The sequence below is a fragment of the Lepisosteus platostomus genome, chromosome 8 (assembly GCF_059453375.1).
Source record: "Lepisosteus platostomus isolate fLepPlt1 chromosome 8, fLepPlt1.hap1, whole genome shotgun sequence".
Classification (NCBI taxonomy): Eukaryota; Metazoa; Chordata; class Actinopteri; order Semionotiformes; family Lepisosteidae; genus Lepisosteus; species Lepisosteus platostomus.
Window position 1 is genome coordinate 15,442,479 of NC_142618.1, and position 18,702 is coordinate 15,461,180.

The 18,702-nt window shown below is 43.0% G+C and overlaps 1 protein-coding gene and 1 long non-coding RNA gene across 2 annotated transcripts; one reads left to right on the top strand and one right to left on the bottom strand.

Moving 5' to 3' along the window:
- Nucleotides 1-2,057: 2,057 nt before the first annotated feature.
- Nucleotides 2,058-7,062, bottom strand: LOC148656739 (CD48 antigen-like). Its single transcript, XM_088642587.1, has 5 exons — nucleotides 7,019-7,062; nucleotides 3,610-3,903; nucleotides 2,947-3,222; nucleotides 2,739-2,856; nucleotides 2,058-2,470 (listed from the first exon to the last, which is right to left on the bottom strand). Exons 1-5 carry the CDS (start codon nucleotides 7,059-7,061, stop codon nucleotides 2,452-2,454), a joined length of 750 nt encoding a protein of 249 aa, XP_088498713.1. The 5' UTR covers nucleotide 7,062; the 3' UTR covers nucleotides 2,058-2,451.
- A 2,168-nt stretch (nucleotides 7,063-9,230) lies between these two features.
- LOC148656740 (uncharacterized) lies at nucleotides 9,231-15,660 on the top strand. Its single transcript, XR_015940808.1, has 5 exons — nucleotides 9,231-9,556; nucleotides 10,206-10,466; nucleotides 11,314-11,412; nucleotides 14,074-14,111; nucleotides 15,042-15,660. It is a non-coding gene; the product is annotated as an uncharacterized LOC148656740 (long non-coding RNA).
- Nucleotides 15,661-18,702: the final 3,042 nt, after the last annotated feature.

Below are 18,702 nucleotides of genomic sequence, written 5' to 3' on the forward strand. Positions count from 1 at the left end.
TTGTGTCCTCAATCCCACTGAACTCTGTCCCTAAGGTGACCCAACAGCCAGGCCTGTGTCTGTCAGTATCACCTGTATGAGAGGTGTACTGTAGTCCAACAGTCAGAACTGTGTCTGTCAGCATCACCTGTATGAGAGGTGTACTGTAGTCCAACAGTCGGACCCGTGTTTGTCAGTATCACCTGTATTACAGGTGTACTGTAGTCCAACAGTCGGACCCGTGTTTGTCAGTATCACCTGTATGAGAGGTGTACTGTAGTCCAACAGTCGGACCCGTGTTTGTCAGTATCACCTGTATGAGAGGTGTACTGTAGTCCAACAGTCGGACCCCTGATCGTCAGTACAGCAGCCCAGTAACACGGTGCCGCCTGCTGCGGTCGGACGCTGTGAGGCTGAGTCTCGCTGCTCACAGACTCGGAGGGACTCTTCCAGGTCACAAACACAGCTCGTCTCCCGACATGACACGCCGCCACACGAGCTTTGGGCTCCCTGAAACTTTTTCTTTGCACTGTTCTAGCGCTTCCTCTGAAAATGTCCGTGTTGTTCCGTTTCCCCCACATTGAAGATGCTTGAAAAGGAGAATTTGTCTAATTCTCGGTATCTCGGAGGTGCCGGTGATCGTGTTTCCTTGAGCGGGGAAAGTGTGCTTCCTCTCCAGGAGCGGTCTGGAGGTGTCTACTTGTAGATATGACCTTACTTTCTGTTCCCAGTCACACTTATCTGCCTGAAAACTGGGCTCAAAGTCCTCATTGATCGCTCTGTGGAAAGGTCGCCTGAGCGCGTCCCGCTGATCAGAAACTCTGCGCGGGTCTGTGCTGTGACTCTCGCAGCTGCCCACAGCTGAGCGCCGGTTTGGCGATTTCGCTTTCGACATTTGACTTTAGAAGAGATTTCATCACTTGTTGTGTGACAGACGTCCTGGCGGCAGCAACCACTTTCGACATTTTAACAGAAAAAAGACATTTTACGCGGGTTTAGAATGAGTGGGTAAAAAACGATGTGTTACTGTTATTAATTTCGCCTCGTAAGACTAAGACTTAGCCGATACTGTGTAGTCAAAACTAAAAATGAGCCATTTGCTGCTTTTCCGGCACTTTTGCAAACATTAGAGCAATGACCTACAGAGTATTAGACTGTGGAAAGGCCAAAAATAAAACATATGTCCTTTGCTCAAGCGAAAGTTAAGAGGTCTGTCCCGAAAGGGCTTCAGTTCACTTGTGTGAATCATTCTCATGCACCATATTCCCATCTGCCTCTGTCGTCTGAGCTATTCCCACGTCTCCGTCATAAATGGAGGTTTATACCTGAAGTTCGGGAAGAACAACAACGACTAGTCGGTCTCACACAGCTGCTCCTATTAAGCACCAGCATTACGGAAATTAGCTCTATATATTTAACACAACCCCTCCCTTTGCAAGTATATCCCCTATCTTTGGTGCTTCTTCAAATCATTCTAGCATGTTAAACAAAACTGCCTCTTTCTAAACACATGTTGGGTGGGTGTTAAAATCCATAGTTTTCTAAGTGTCCTTCTAGTGTAGCTCTAATTACAATTTCCAAAACTTCATTTGTAGCAGATGACAGGCCCCTTTTTTCCTGGTTGTGTGTTTTCGTATATTGGCATAACATCTGCAGCTCTCCAATCTGTCCATACGGCTCCCATTCCCAGATTCCTTAGTTTGAGTTGGTGACTATCATCCCTCATACATTATATGTGACCTAGTGGTGAATAGCTGTCTGTTATATGGACATAAATGAACTGTGGATTGACAATTAACCAATTACCCAGAACTTAATTAACTAAGGTAAACCAAGGTAAGCTATATGATTGTTTTGATCACTGAATCAAAACATGTAGACTCCCTACATCTCAGCAAACATCCCCCTCTGCTTTGAAGCTGGAAAAGTTTAAACTACCAGGTGTTTCACACTTTATACTCTTAGTGGCACTTCCATAGTCACCTCTAGCTGTAACAATATGATTCAACAGTAAGTCCGGAAAATTATTTTGGGTGAACAACAGACTGAAAAGAAAACATTTTTACAACAAAACAGGATCATTGGTATATGGTGAAATTTATTGCAATAACAGTCTTCTTTCCAAAGAGAAAATCAAGCTGAATTCCTAGAATTGACACATGCAGTGTAGACTTTGAAGATGTGTGTTTAGTTACAAAAGGTTTGTTACCTTTACTGACAGCTGTTAGTGGAAGATTTTCTATATCCTGGAAGAAATCTATCAACATCAGTGATCGTCTTCAAAAAGAATGTTCAGGGTAACTCAATGTGCAGGGTTGTGAGTGTGCAGTTCAGTGGTGTTGAGTGTTCAGGGTGAAGAGTGTAGACAGGGTCACTAAGTGTGCAGGGCTGTGAGTGTGAAGCTCAGTGGTGTTGAGTGTTCAGGGTGTAGAGTGTAGACTCAGTGTGCAGGGTTGTCTCTCTTTCTCTCTTTTATCTTCTTGTCTCAGTCCTGCAATAAAAACAGACAATGTACTACATCAGTTTGCAGTATAAAGCAAGAGACATACTTAGTTTTGGTGAATCATTGAAGTACAGGAAATTGGGGAAATATTTTTGTCATTGAAATCAAGAAATGGAGCCTGAGAGAGGGACAATCAGAGTTTAAGGCCTTAAAGAAACATTATAGATGTGTCTGTTAAACTGTCTGCCTAATGTAGCTCCAGTGTATGATATTATTGCCTTATTAAATGAACAGAAGGGGTTAGAGACCACATTACCTCCTCCCTGTGCAGCGGGTCAGAAGCACGGCTGTGAGTCCCAGCATCACCAGCACAGACAGCACCGTCCTCACTATGAACTCCACTGGCACTTGGACAGGGGCTGTGGGCCTGGGGCCTGGAGAGAGAGAGACATCAATCAATGCTGGTGATGAAGACAGACAGCTCAATGTCTCAGTCTAAGAAGCTGATCTTTCCAGGGGCTCACCAGCACAGTAGTTGTGAGGGTTGACCTCTGTGATTTTACAGCTGACAGGGTTGCTGACAGAGCAGGTGTAGGAGACGTTCAGATTTTCTATCTCAAGAAGGAGAGTCAGATTGGAGCTGGTAGAAGAGGAGCTGCGGCTCACAGGTTGGTCCTGTCCCTCTCTGTGCCAGAACAGGGTGAGTCCTCTCCCGTTCTCCACTGAACACAGCAGAGAGCAGAGTGTGTTTGACGGAGAGGCTGTGCGGGTGGCCTGGACTCTTGCCTTTGACACGAGCTCTGTACAGGAGGGGAAGAAAAGAGGAGGAGAAGGGTAGTCAGAAGAGTCTTCACTAGAACAGAAAGGCCTACAAGGGGACGTGAGCCAGGCATTCAAAAACTTCAAAGGTTTGAATCAAAGGCATTGCCAAATCCAGCCCAGCCGGCTTGTTCAAAATCGACACTGAAACACAAACCAGTGGACAAAAGTGGGAGCAGGAGATACTCCTTTACACAATGGGTTGTGGGAGTTTGGAGCAAGCAAAGAATTTTTGCTTTCATTGATCATTGATCCAAGGATCACCCACCACCTTTTGCGTAAAGACGTGCCTCCTGTCCTGACTGGACTATCTCATCCGGTTGTACTGGCTTCAGTAGATCAGATTGAAACACTCTTCAGCCATTTACCAAACACGTTTACTTGAAACTGTTTGTACGACGTCTCATTGTTCTTGATTTCCACGATGTAGACTCCAGTGTCGTTCAGGTTGAGGTTGAGGATTTTGATGTGTCTGCTCTCACTGTCCCACTGCACTCTGTCTGTGAACTGTGCATCCCTGGTGTTGCAGTTCCTCCCGTTCATATCCGCAATGACGTTGCTGTGGAATTTCAGGAATCCCTTCTGCAGTGTTTCAGCTCTGAAGGTCACACTTTCCCCCACTGTGACTTTAAGTTCAGAGGAATCTGATTGATAGGTCAGGCCTGGGAATACAAAGTAAAAAATTAGGAACATAGGGCAAAACCTATATATTTTTAAAGTCATGTTAAAATTGAAATTCCACTTGCTTATATGAAAATAAAATCAAAATGTAAAAACTGCAAATGTGTAGGATCTTAAGTAGTAGCAAATTGATCTTAGAAAAAAATCAAGTTACTTCCTAACACCCAAAACTCTTTGCAAAGAAGGGTCTCTATTCAGTTCCTTCAGCCTGTCAGTGTGGGACACTCCTTACAGACTAAAGAGATTCAGTTCCTTCAGCTTGTCAGTGTAGGGCAGCTAGCAGAACATTGTACATAATATTCTTCAGGAGGTCTTACAGGTGCATTATACAGTTCGAACGTTTTTAACACAACATCGAGTGATTTAAGTTCTGTGCCTTTATCCATACAGCTTAACATGTTGTCTGTTTTATTGATTCTCCGTATTGAAGATGTCAATGATGAGTCAATATAAACACCTCAGTCTTTTTCAGGAGTCTCCTCCTCTAGCTCAGTGTTTCCCCTTTCGTTCCTTCAAGGAAATCTGAAGGAAAATGGTGCCCTATAGTGTGTCGCACCGCCCTGAGTGTGTGAGTGGAGTCGTGGGTACGCTGTGACTCTGATCTGAATAACCGAGGAAGAACTCCCCCTGGTGGTCTATCGTAGTCACAGTGCTTTCATTCAAATTCTATTTCGAAGAGCTTTCTTGGCATCACCGATGAGTTACAGCGCTGCCAAAGCAGATACAACTAGGTCAACATCCACAGACATTTACAGTAAAACATATTATTTGACATCTACATACAATATATTAAACATAGAACATTATCAAGAGAGCCTCACTAACTTTATTCTTATTCTTATTGAGAGACAGGCTCGCTCTGTTCCTCAGGCTGTGGCAGGAGATCACACACTGTATTATTATTATTGAGAGAAAGGCTCACTGTCTGTTCCTCAAGCTGGAACAGGAGATCACACACTGTATTATTATTGAGAGACAGGCTCAGTGTCTGTTCCTCTGGCTGGGACAGGAGATCACATACTGGGCTGCAGCTCTATCGAGTTTCCTCCCTCCGAAAGACTGTAAACTGTTCTGATTGTGCCAGGTGTGGGAATTCTGGGATGAGATCTGTTATTTTAGGGAAGAATGTTTGTCTAATCCCAGAGTTTTTCTTGCAGTGCAGCAAAAACATGCTTTTATCCGGAGCAAGAATTTCCTTACGAACTCACAGTACTTTCAATTTGTCCAATCTTAATTCACGTCTCGTAGACGACTTCATATACAGTACACGGACCCTTGAAGACAACGAAGAGATTGAATTAAAATTAATAATTCAATTAACAGTGCATTGTATCGTCATATTTCTGCTAAAAAAGTTTTCGTTGCATTTCTGTATACTCCCTGTGTGATAGATAGCAAGGGGGCCAATGAACCTTCCGGGTGCGGGGTTTTGGGGGAGTTTGGGGGGGCTCTTAACTTTCCGGTTTCGGGGAGTCTGCTGGCTGCAGTCTGCGGATGCGGTTTCTGTCCGCGCTGTTGCCTCACAGAGCACACAGCGCTGTGCTCGAGCTCCTGCGCCCCTTCCCCAGAGCTCGCGCTATGCGGTTAGTTCAGTGACAGCGGGCTCTCCAGCTCTGGCGCTCTGAAATGACGCGCTTGAATTGAAAGGTCTCGCCTTAGTCGGCCCTGCGTGTGCCCGGATCAGTAACCTGCATTATAGTCTACTACTCGAATCCTGGATTCTGAGAAACTGAATTCGTTCACGTTGTTTCTCCCGCCTGTGAATCGTACCGAGAATTACAGCAGATCTGAGAGCTTCAGGTCAGAGGTTGCAGACCCTGTTCATGCAGAGCCCCAGTCCAGTCAGTATAGGGATCCCCAGCCCTGGTGCTGGAGACCCCAGCCCAGTTACAACCTTGAAGTACAGTACAGGGGTCCCCAGCCCTGGTACTGGCGAACCCTAATCCAGTGTCACTCCTTTGTGGGCATGTCCAATACAGGGTCACTCCCCTGTTGGTGTGTTTCATACAGTGTTAATCCTCTGTGGGTGTGTCTGATACAGCGTCACTCCACTATTGACTATTGGTGTGTATGATACAGTGTCAATCTTCTGTGGGGATGTCCGATACAGGGTCACTCCTCTGTGGGTGTGTCTGATACAGGGTCATTCCTCTATGGGTGTGTCTGATACAGTGTCACTCTTCTGTGGGCGTGTCCGATACAGGGTCATTCCTCTGTGGGTGTGTCAGAGACAGGGTCACTCTTCTGTGGGCTTGTCCGATACAGGATCGCTCCTCTGTGGGTGTGTCTGATACAGTGTCACTCTTCTGTGGGGATGTCTGATACAGGGTCACTCCTCTGTGGGTGTGTCCGATACAGGATCGCTCCTCTGTGGGTGTGTCTGATACAGGATCGCTCCTCTGTGGGTGTGTCTGATACAGGATCGCTCCTCTGTGGGTGTGTCCAATACATGATCGCTCCTCTGTGGGTGTGTCCGATACAGTGTTTTCTCCACCTGTCTGTTCATCATCAATCAAAAGTTAATTCCTTTGCTAATCATAAAAGTAAAAATATTATAGTATATGATATATTATATAGGACAGATGTTGATGTTAGAAAAATTACAGTAGTAACAGTTACTGTGTGACAATAGAACAGATAACAAAAGTAGAAGACCGAGAAACTGAATTGTTCTAACCATGTGGTCAAGTGGTCCGTGAGGCCCCAGTACTCCTGCTGTGCTGGTGCTCCACACTCACATCCTGACCACAGCTCTGACACCCTCTCTCACCCGGCGCACTCTTTCTAACAGGAGCAGGCTTGACGCTCACAGCTTTTAGCACAGCTTGCAACCCAGCATGCTCGCTTGTGCAGAGTAGGAGCAAGAGAAACTCCAAAACATCCAGCAATGCTCCATCACCATGGTCCCTGTCCTCCTCCTCACCCCCCCGTCCCGACCGCGCTGTGTGTCCGCAGAGCACTGAGAGTCCAGCTCCTCCAGGACTCCGGCTCCTCTCCGACAGGGACCTGCAGCCTCGTGCCGGAGGCCAGCCTGAGGCCCTGCTCCCATGTGCTGTCAGTGTGTTAAGGGTGGGTACGGTAGAGGAGCTCACTTACCCAGCAGGCTCAGGGTCAGGAGCAGGAGACAGAGGCAGCCCATCTCTCCTCAGTGCGCAGAGCAGATCTCTCAGCTCGTCTCAGACACATCAGTATATGTAGACCCACCATCACACCCCACCCCCACCCAGACCACACTACCCTCCACACAGTGTGCAGAGTCGCACACAGCAGGACCGCTTTCCCAGAGCTTCGCTGAGTGCAGAGCGCAGAGACGTACAGGGACGCTGGCCCTCTCAATGCAAACACAAAGGCTCTTGAAGTCTTGAATTTGGAACAACAGAGACAATGGAGCTCAGACACCCTGCAGTGTGTGTGTTTATTGCTGTCTTCTCCTCTCTCTCACTGTGTCTCCTGTCCTGCTGTGTGTGTTTATTACTAATAGAGTCTCGTCTTCTACTCTCTCTCACTGTGTCTCCTGTCCTGTTGTGTGTGTGTATTACTGATAGAGTCTAGTCCTCTCCTCTCTCTCACTGTGTCTCCTGTTCTGTTGTGTGTGCTTATTACTGAGGGATTCTCTGTCCTCTCCTCCTCTCTCTCTCATTGTGTCTCCTGTTCTGTTGTGTGTGTTTATTACTGAGGGATTCCCTGTCCTCTCCTCTATCTCTCACCGTGTCTCCTGTCCTGTTGTGTGTGTTTATTTAGTGAATAAAGTAGGTTCAAAATCGTCAGAGTAAAGTAGAGAAGGAGCCTTAGCAAACACAGCTCTGCCATGTAAGTGCTCATGAGAATGGTAACGAAATGAGAGGTAACCATTCCTCAGCAGATGAGTTTATTACTGAGGGACTCAAGTCAATGAACTGCTCACGACCAAACAGCGCCCGTCTCTCCTCCTCCTCCCCTCCACTGTCCATCTCTCTCTTGCTCTCAATGTCGTGTTCATCCCTCTTTTTGCACCAGAATCTTCATTTCTGTTCCTCCCAGTGGAGATTCTCAGATCAAATAAAGGCCAAATGGGTCCTTGATTAGAAGTTGTCTTGTGTTCTTCGGAGTGAGCCCTCCAGACCAGCCTGCTCCCCAGCTCATGAGTCCTTTACACTCCCTCTCCTCATGTGCAGGGGGTCTCCGATATACATTGCAATTAGGAATCAGAAAGTTGCGACATGTTAAACAACATATTAAGGGGAATTTTCCCCAAAAGAACAGTGTGAATATGGAGTTTCAGGACCATAAGAGTATAAACTTTGTCAAAGTGCCTTAAACTGGGAGTTCCTATAAGAAAACCCTAATAGGATAGAGTCGGGCTAGGGACTGTAAGTTAGACCGTATTTCACATGTGTTTCTAGCTATCAAATACACTGCAGAGGGTTCCATTATAAATCCGGGTTATATTTCTAAACATGTAACAGAGTAAAATGACTTAGAAAGGGGAATTAATATCCATCAGGAATAATGTAATAAGCTTGAACTTTGTTCCCAATACAAAGTTCAGACACAGCTATGTACATTTAATTTAGCTTTAAGCCATGAAGAAACAAAAAGTAGGAACAGATAGCATCACCAGCTCCTTTCTAATTGAATTTCTAATTCTAACTTTGATGTACGGGCTGGATCAGTGATGACCAGTGATGAGTAAGAGCTCAGCTTCAAAGGTGGGGCATTACAGGTCTTGATCTTAAGTGTAGCAGCATTTCTCTACAAGAATAAGAATTTTTAACGTTAGATGTTGTCCATCTAACATTAAATGTCCTTTATCATTAAGCATTAGGTGTCGTCCATTATCAACAGATCAGATAAGAACTTTCAGACAACAGTAACTCAGAATTCAAATGAGACAGAAGAAGAAAGGCGAGTCTGTAAGCTTTTATTGCTTTATATTGTATGGGGAACCAGACAAATGGTGAACAATGACAGGTGAAAGAAAACGAAACATGTACATTATCCATAATGCATGTTTGTAAAAAAGAGAATGATGGGAAAAACAAATAGCTTGTATATTTGTGTCAGTTTTCTGCTTATAAATACTGTGCACCCATGTAAGAAAGAGTTTCCACATACATTTCAGTTACGTTTTTCACACAAAATAACTGGTTATAGATATTAATCAGTGTTGGTCAGGAGCTCAAACTGTTCCCACAGCTCTGTTAGCTCATTGATAGAGATATTGATCAGTGCTGGGCCAGAAGCTCAGACTGTTCCCACAGCTCTGTTAGCTCACTGATAGAGATTTTGATCGGTTTTGGAATGTGCTAACCTTAATTGAAGTACATTAAAATTGTATTAAATATAATCTTTTTGTTTAATTTTCAGGTCTTTCTCTGTCATGTGTCTGCTCTGAAGATATACAAGAGATAAAAAAGCTTGAAACAAAATCAGTTTGTTTTCCAGCACGGGTATCTAAGGAAGGGTTCCTTTTCAAGAAAAAAGAAACTCTTGCAGAAGTGAAGGATAACAGGCTTGTATTGGCTCCTGATACAATCATCTGGGACAAGACTGGGCACTTCTGTATCATAAACCTGAGCAAGGAACATAGTGGGGAATACACTGTCAACAATAAAGAACCAAAGACAGAAACAAAATATAATCTCTTAGTTTACGGTAAGGATTTGCAATTGTAAAAATATATTAGATATAACTTGAGATTTGCAAGAGTATACAGTTAAAGTGTCTCTGACAGTGTACAATCAGATTGTCTCTGACTATGTACAATCACTGTCAATGTCTTTTATCTTTCCTAAAAGTCCTAAAAGTAGGATGCAGAATCTTAGAACACCTGACAGAAAGCAGAAGTGGTCATGGCTATAATGGAGCCCATATAGGAAACCACATGTGCTCCAATCAAAAATAAAATTAATTGCCCTCAATAGTGATACATGACCTCTCTTTAGAGGCCAAATGCCAAATTATTTTGCTCTTTAAAGCCACATATTTGGTTTAATCACCATTGTGGCAATAATATTATATTTAACATTAACAACGACTATAATATTAACAACATTTAATATGACTAGCACATTTCTCTGAAAAATAAATGAAAATAATTCTAATGTCTGGATACATCTTGGGTTCTGAGTTTTCTGATGAGCTCATCAATTCACCTGGCTGAGACCCTTAGCATTGCTTTTTGGGTGCATTATGCAGCAGCTCTTTAACTGTGATCCACTCCAGTAAAACTGTGTTTCCCTCTCTCTATATGCAGTTTGTCAGATTAGGGCCCTCTACTGACCCCACTGCTCTTCCTGTACAGGTCCTGTGTCAACGCCAAGAGTCCAGGCCGCTCAGAACACACTCTGCTCTCTGCTGTGTTCAGTGGAGAACGGGAGAGAGGTCACCCTGTTCTGGCACAGAAAGGGACAGGACCAACCTGTGAACCGCAGCTCCTCTTCTACCAGCTCCAATCTGACTCTCCTTCTTGAGATAGAGGATCTGACTGTCTCCTACACCTGCTCTGTCAGTAACCCTGTCAGCAGTAATAGGGCTGAAGTCGACCCTTACAACTACTGCGCTGGTGAGCCCCTGGAAAGATCAGCTTCTTAGATCTTAATTCTAAGTTCAGAAATTGGGAGTTACATACTGTTGTCCCTAACCCTAACTCTAACTACTGCACTGGTGAGCGCCTGGCACTGTCTGTACTCTCTCAGTGAAGTGTTAATGTACTGGAGTGTCCAGTCAGTGTGTCTGTACTGTATTAACCCCTCTCTCTCAGTGCAGTGTTCATGTACTGGAGTGTCCAATCAGTGTGTCTGGACTGTATTAACCCCTCTCTCTCAGTGCAGTGTTCATGTACTGGAGTGTCCAATCAGTGTGTCTGGACTGTATTAACCCCTCTCTCTCAGTGCAGTGTTAAAGTACTGTAGTGTCCAGTCAGTGTGTCTGGACTGTATTAACCCCTCTCTCTCAGCGCAGTGTTAATGTACTGGAGTGTCCAGTCAGTGTCTGTACTGTATTAACCCCTCTCTCTCAGTGCAGTGTTAATGTACTGGAGTGTCCAGTCAGTGTGTCTGTACTGTATTAACCCGTCTCTCTCAGTGCAGTGTTAATGTACTGGAGTGTCCAGTCAGTGTGTCTGTACTGTATTAACCCCTCTCTCTCAGTGCAGTGTTAATGTACTGTAGTGTCCAGTCAGTGTGTCTGTACTGTATTAACCCCTCTCTCTCAGTGCAGTGTTAATGTACTGGAGTGTCCAGTCAGTGTGTCTGGACTGTATTAACCCCTCTCTCTCAGTGCAGTGTTAATGTACTGTAGTGTCCAGTCAGTGTGTCTGTACTGCATTAACCCCTCTCTCTCAGTGCAGTGTTCAATGTACTGGAGTGTTCAGTCCTTATTAAATCTTTACTTGTCTCTGACTGTTTCAGGGAAAGACCTCCCATCATGGGCGATAGGTGTAATTGCATTCCTGGTTGTAGTGTTTATTGCAGTGATTGTTTCCTGCTGCTGGGGCACGAGACAGAAAGGTAAGAACACCGACTCTGAATCCACACATTTCCAGTCACTCTGTTCCCTTATTCTTCCCTTATTGAAATGTTTTGCCAGACAGGAGCTGTCTGTGTCATTACAGCCTGAGCCCAGGTTTAATCAGGGCTGCTGTTGAACAGGGTCACCTCACAGCTACAGATTCCACACCAGGGCTCACAGCAGCTGGGAGCATTCTGGGCTCTGAACTTCCACCCAGAAACCCATGGATCCACACCCTGGACTGAACAATGGATCACTCCAGCTGCTACAGTTAATACCCCCACACTGTGTAAATCAATAGTCTAATGTGTACATAACTACCCCACCACTGTGTATATACCTCACTACTGTGTAAATATTACAATGTGTAAATCAATACACCACCTTGTGCACATAATTATCCCACTACTGTGTAAATCAATACCCCACCATTGTGGAAATACATACTTCACCATCCTGGAAATACACCTTTATATAAATACCCAACCACTATGTAAATATACCACTATACAAATAAATACTCCATTGTGTAAATAAATACCTAATTGTATTTCAACTTCTCTGAGTTGTGGTAGCTCAGATGGCAAGGGAATCTAGTTCTTGACTGGAAGGTCTTGAGCTCAATCCCAGGTAAGGGCAAGTGATGGAGCTTGCTCTAGTTCCTTTCAGACAGCTCCCAGGTCCACTCAGCCTACATTCCAAATGAAGTCTGAAGGGAGTGTCCCACTCTCACAGGCTGAAGGAACTGAGTCTCTTTAGTCTGAAGGGAGTGTCCCACACTGACAGGGTGAGGGAACTGAGTCTCTTTAGTCTTGATCAAAGAAGACTAGAATGGGACCTGATACAAGCTTTCAAAATCTTCAAGGACACTGTCAAAGTCAATCCAGCTGAATTCTTCAGAATGAACACAAAGAAGTGAACACAAGTGTGAATCTGAATGGAAGTGCATTTAAAACTGTAAACAGGAGACTCTTGACACAGAGGGTGTTGGGAGCTGGGATCAAGCTGTCCAGCCATGTTGTTGAAGCTGAAACAAAATTATTTCCATAATTCTGCTATATGATGTTTTTTTTACCTATTTCATCAGCAACATTAATATATCAGAGTTGCACTGTATTTCATTTTGAATTTTGTTTGCAGTTCCTTCTCTTTTAACATAATCTGCAAGTTACTTTACTAACTCTTTTTTGACCTGCGAGGTAGTGAAAGGTAGCATTATAACACAAACCTGTAAAAATGGCCAATTAACTAACTGTGTTAATCCCATTTTCTATTTCTAGTTTTTTTATGCTTCCTAGCCGGTAGCCATGTCACCCTGCAACTCACAACTGGCAACCCACTGAAGTTAAGCAGGTGTGAGCCTGGTCAGTACCTGGATGGGAGACCTCCTGGGAAAAACTAAGGTTGCTGCTGGAAGAGGTGTTAGTGGGGCCAACAGGGGTTGCTCACCCTGCAGTCCATGTGGGTCCTAATGCCCCAGTATAGTGATGGGGACACTATACTGTAAAAAACGAGTGCTGTCTTTTAGATGAGATGTAAAACGGAGGTCCTGACTCTCTGTGGTCATTAAGAATCCCTGGGTGTTTCTCGAAAAGAGTAGGGGTGTAACCCTGGTGTCCTGGCCAAATTTCCCATGCCTCCTAATAATCCCCCTCTATGAATTGGCTACATTACTTTGTTCTCCTCCCCCCCGAGGGCAGGATGAGTGACGCGCTGGTTGGAGTATTCTCGGTCACATTTAATGACAACGTCAGCTCAAAAATTTGGTTCAAACCACCAAATGGAGACGGGCGTGCCGACAAGCGGACCCTGCTGATGTGGGATTAATGCTAGGATGAGAGAGAGTTTTTTATGCTTCCTGTATGCAATGCACTCTTCCACATTACATTTAAACATGTGAAAACTTTAAAGAGAAATGAACTGTTAGTAAAAGGCAGGTTGGAAACTAAGGTAGATGTACCGCGAGTATGAGAGATTTGTGAATGCAAATAGTTTTATTGTTTTATTTTATTTTATTGAAACCTTCAGGACTCCATATAATAGAGTCTGAGTTGTTACGTCACTTACAGACTTGCAGTATACAGATAATTTCCCTTACAGAGATTCTGGCTGACTGATATACTGTATGTTAAAGAACAAGTAAAAGTTTATTCCATATTGAAAAGAAAGGTGTCACACCTGAAGAAGGCTCCACAACCAAAACATTGTGCTTCTTTTCTTTTCTTTTTCTGCACATGCTGACCTAGCCACCTACTGGCTATATGTTAATTCTAGCTCTAATGACGTTCAGTTCCCTCTAACTGAGCTTTCTGTCCTCTGGGTATCTGGTTTTGACAGATATTTGTCAATGTTTGCTTTATCTGCTGAACCACAGGGTTCAACTTCCACAGCAAGCAGAGGTCTGGACTGGTGCTTCTGACATGAGAGAGGAAGTTTCTTTCTGTGGCGACAGGTGACATCCAAGTGCTTAAAAATGACCTGGAACAGCTTGTTCTTTCACACAGATGGATAAGAGTAACAGGACTGTTGATTATCTCTGATTGTTTCACAGTGCTGAAAAACAGACCATGTGAACAGGCAGCAGATTCCTCTCTGTGCATCCAGTCACATAGGGTTCAGTATTGACAGTGAGTTTAACTCCAGCTGTTCTGTCTCCTCAGGAATCCTGTGAGCTCTGATCCAGAAGCAGACCCCAGAGGTAAGTGATACCAGGACTCATTTCCTCTGTGTGACACTTCCTCTGCTCTGTCCACTCGTCCACTTCACTGCCCAATGTACTGTAGTGTCCAGTCAGTGTGTCTGTACTGTATGAACCCCTCTCTCTCAGTGCAGTGTTAATGTAATGTACTGTAGTGTCTAGTCAGTGTGTCTGTACTGTATTAACCCCTCTCTCTCAGTGCAGTGTTAATGTACTGGAGTGTCCAGTCAGTGTGTCTGTACTGTATTAACCCCTCTCTCTCAGTACAGTGTTAATGTACAGGAGTGTCCACTCAGTGTGTCTGTACTGTATTAACCCCTCTCTCTCAGTGCAGTGTTAATGTACTGGAGTGTCCAGTCAGTGTGTCTGTACTGTATTAACCCCTCTCTCTCAGTACAGTGTTAATGTACAGGAGTGTCCACTCAGTGTGTCTGTACTGTATTAACCCCTCTCTCTCAGTACAGTGTTAATGTACAGGAGTGTCCACTCAGTGTGTCTCTACTGTATTAACCCCTCTCTCTCAGTGCAGTGTTAATGTAATGTACTGTAGTGTCCAGTCAGTGTGTCTGTACTGTATTAACCCCTCTCTCTCAGTGCAGTGTTAATGTACTGGAGTGTCCAGTCAGTGTGTCTGTACTGTATTAACCCCTCTCTCTCAGTGCAGTGTTAATGTACTGGAGTGTCCAGTCAGTGTGTCTGTACTGTATTAACCCCTCTCTCTCAGTACAGTGTTAATGTACTGGAGTGTCCAGTCAGTGTGTCTGTACTGTATTAACCCCTCTCTCTCAGTACAGTGTTAATGTACTGGAGTGTCCAGTCAGTGTGTCTGTACTGTATTAACCCCTCTCTCAGTGCAGTGCTCATGTACTTTATTTTACAATCAGTACATTTCTGTACTTTATTCATTCTTCCCTCTCTGTCCTCTTGCAGAAAGAACCTGACCCTTCAGAGCCCCTATGATTCTGGAATTCCTGGTGTCTGTGATACGGACTGAATGTCATTTTCAACTTCTTCTTTTCTTGCATTTCCAATATCTCTTTTTTGCAAGTTCAGGGTTCAAGTGCACTTTCAACAAGAACTAATGTTTCAGTCAAATGGAGAGTGCTGTCATTCTACTCATTCTGTGTGGAAGAGTTCATTATCATCTCTTAAATTGTTTCTTTTTGACCATGGGTTATGGCCCGCTGTGTTTCGGGGGAGGGAAGGGGCTGATTCCATCAGCAGGATAGTTATTATTCATTCAGCCCATGATTTGATATGAAGTGACTTACATTTGTGTCCTTTAGTATGGTATAGTACAGAAACGGTTTTAATCTGATCTGCAAATTCATTTTAATGTAAATTGTTCAGATTAAGCTGAGAATTAATTTGAACAGCCAAAGCCAGGATGTCTATATCATATTAATCTCACATGTACAAACATCAGAGCATTTTCAGTACCACAGCAGAGAATTCTAGCATTTTGCAATGCTTTTAATAAGGTTGTTTCAGTCCCTGTGTGTTTATTCTTTTGGAACTAGTATCATTAATAAAGAGTCTGCAAATCTTACTGCTGTTTTGTGTTGAAATATTGTTGCCGAATTAATTCTGTCATTCACAAAATTAAATGTGGCTTAAAGTCCTTCATAAGGAAAGGGCTGCTTTAGTTCTCCTTGTGTCTCTTTTATCTATGTTTCAGTGCCTTGAAGAAATATTCACGCCCCCTTCCAATGATATTCTGCTTTCTTTCTCATAAATGCCTATTCATGGTAATACCATAGGGTGACCATGGCTAGAAGTGGACTATGAAACCGTCTGTAATAGTGTAGGGATTTGGGACACTGTGGGGGATGCACTTTGTGTGTGTCTTCTCCTAGTGTTCTCCGGCCTTTTTCGTCACAAAGTTAGAAAAGTAAGCTACAGACTGTAGAAAGACTGTCTTTGCCAAGGAGACCGTGAAACAGTGAAAAAGAGCCTTTCGTAAGAATGTGGGCCAAACAAAGCTTAGGGCAAATAGCCTGTTCAATGGAACAACAGCCCTGAAAAAGAAGCATCGACACTGAGAAAGAAAATGTCTGTTCCTTCCAAGAAAGGAAAAATCTATAAGACCTTTTTTAAAAAAATGGAAAGTAGCTGGTAGATCTGAAATAGTATTGTATAAGTAGGAAACAACCTTTGTTAAAGAGAGGAAATAGGGTAAGAAGAATTAAAAAAGAAACAGAAAACTCGTAATAATGTGCTAATATAATATGCAATTGATATCTGCTATCACATAAAAGGCATGTGTGAAAGAATAATGTTAAAAACTGATAAAATAACATCAGAGATACAGGTAGAGTAACAATGTATTTATTAGAAGAAAAATCTAGTCATTAAAAAAAGAATGGAGGAAAACTGAAAGAACGCTAGTCAGTCTGAGTTTACGGCATGTAATAATGAGCAGGGGAGATCAGGAGCGCAGCTGACAAGCCAGAAGAACACATACAGTAGCATGTGAACTGAAACAGAAATAGAGTCATTAGTTGAGGCAGTAAGAGAAGATGTTGAGAATTTGCAAAGACTATATACAAGATTATGTTATGCCACGCCCCCAGAGGATTCGTCATTCCACCTCGCATTCCAGCACTGTTCCCAATTAGCCCATTTACCCCTGTCTATTTAATGCTGCTTCACACTCTCCCCTGGGCTCACTATTAGGGTTCTTCCTGGCTAGAGCCACTTCGATTCTCGCGATTACTTACGACTTCGTTTTTGGCTCCCTGATCCTGGTTTGTTTTTTCGATTACGTCTCCTGGTTTTGGTTTTGGTACTTTGATTCTCGTTCTGGTTTCGACTCTCGCCTTCCTCACTTTGCACTTCTGCGCCGGCTTGTCTACTTTCGGCTTTCGGACCTCGGGTTGTTCTATCGACTACACCTCTGGAGATCGCCCTGGTCTTCTCCATAGGGTCCTCACTACTAATTCCTAACACATTATGCATATGAAAGTAATCATCTACTGTCTATTATTTTACATTTCCATGTTAGTAAATGGAAGTAGGTAATGTGATTATGTCTATTATTTGAAATAGATGAATGGAGGAAGTATAATGAGTAAGGCATTAGGACTGCAGGCATGTCCCATTCTAGGAGAAAAGGAGTTAAGCAATATAAGACCTTGGTAATCCTCGACTGTATCCTGGGGAAAGGAAGATGAATTAAAAGCATATTATAGTCAGACTCCCATAGATGGGTGGAATAGTGCTGTTAATGCTTTACATCCAAAGATTTAAGCAAAGTTAAAAGAAGTGCACAGAACATGAACAGCTTTTAAAATTGCTGCATGCAATAATATATTATATCTGGAAGGCAGGAGGAAAGTTTTAAATGCATAATATAGAGAACTTAAATCCTTCAAATATAACATAAATGGTGTATATATGTGTAGACAATGTACTGTATATGTTATGTGTGGACACGTAGTGTTACAAGATGGAAAGAATTACAAAAGGGAAACTAACATTGATAGGAATACTTGAATGACTATATTTGTGTACTCTCTAGACATTATGCAAAATACTGTAAGCAAGAATATGGTAATCAGGTAGGAGTTCTGTGTAAATTGTGAACATATAAGACAAAATATACAATACTGTTGAACATGAATTAGGGGAAGAGCCACTTAAAGAATCTATAGCTAAAAGTTACTATATAAACATAAAAACATATAGATTCATTTGCTAAGGAAGAAATGACCAAATTTATGAATCACACTGGAAATCATTAATACATTTCAATTACTGTAAATGAAAACCTTGTGAAACAAAATGTAAAATGTGTGTGAATCTGGGGCTTTAATGTCTGATGGTTTTATATTTGGTGTTTAATGTCTTGTGTCTGGTGTGTCAAAAAAAGGTGCGAGTGTATTTAACTGGCAAAACCTCAGTTTAGTTGTAGCAAGGGATAAATGACTATTCAGTAAAAGACAATTATGAAATGCATGTTTGATTTGATGTAAACAACTTAAAACCTTACATAAAAATAATAATATTGTAGAATAAAAATAACAACAACGTGCATTTAGTAATACTGTATTTGTCAAAGATATTCAGACAGAGAGTGAAGAACAGCCATGTGGATCTCTTGGTAAACAGTACATTCCTCCCAGAGACCCCAAGGTGGCAGTATTGCTCACATATTTGGTTTGTTGATAATGAACGGTTGCAGGCGACAATGCTGCCACCCTTCACTGGAAAGAATGAGACACTAAATTGTTCCGTTTAGTACATACTTAAATTAAATTCAGATTTGCTTGAGCACTTGTCCAGATGGGTAGCAGAAGCATCTCTAAGAGATGTGAGAAGCAGTTGGTGCAGAATTCAGATTTCAGACTTCTGTGGCTGGATCAGATCATGGGTTAGGGTACAAGTGAGAGGAGGCCACTAAGATACTGGGAACAAGTCCTGCAAGTGTGAAAACACCAACCGGAAAAGTTCAGAGTAGCGATCAAATCTAATCTGCATGTCTTTTTGGAGGTGGGGGTCCCAGAGAAAATCTGGGTGAGCCAGGGGAGAACATGCAAACTCCACACAGACAGGAATCCAAGACCAGACCTGAACCCAGAACCTAAGAGCT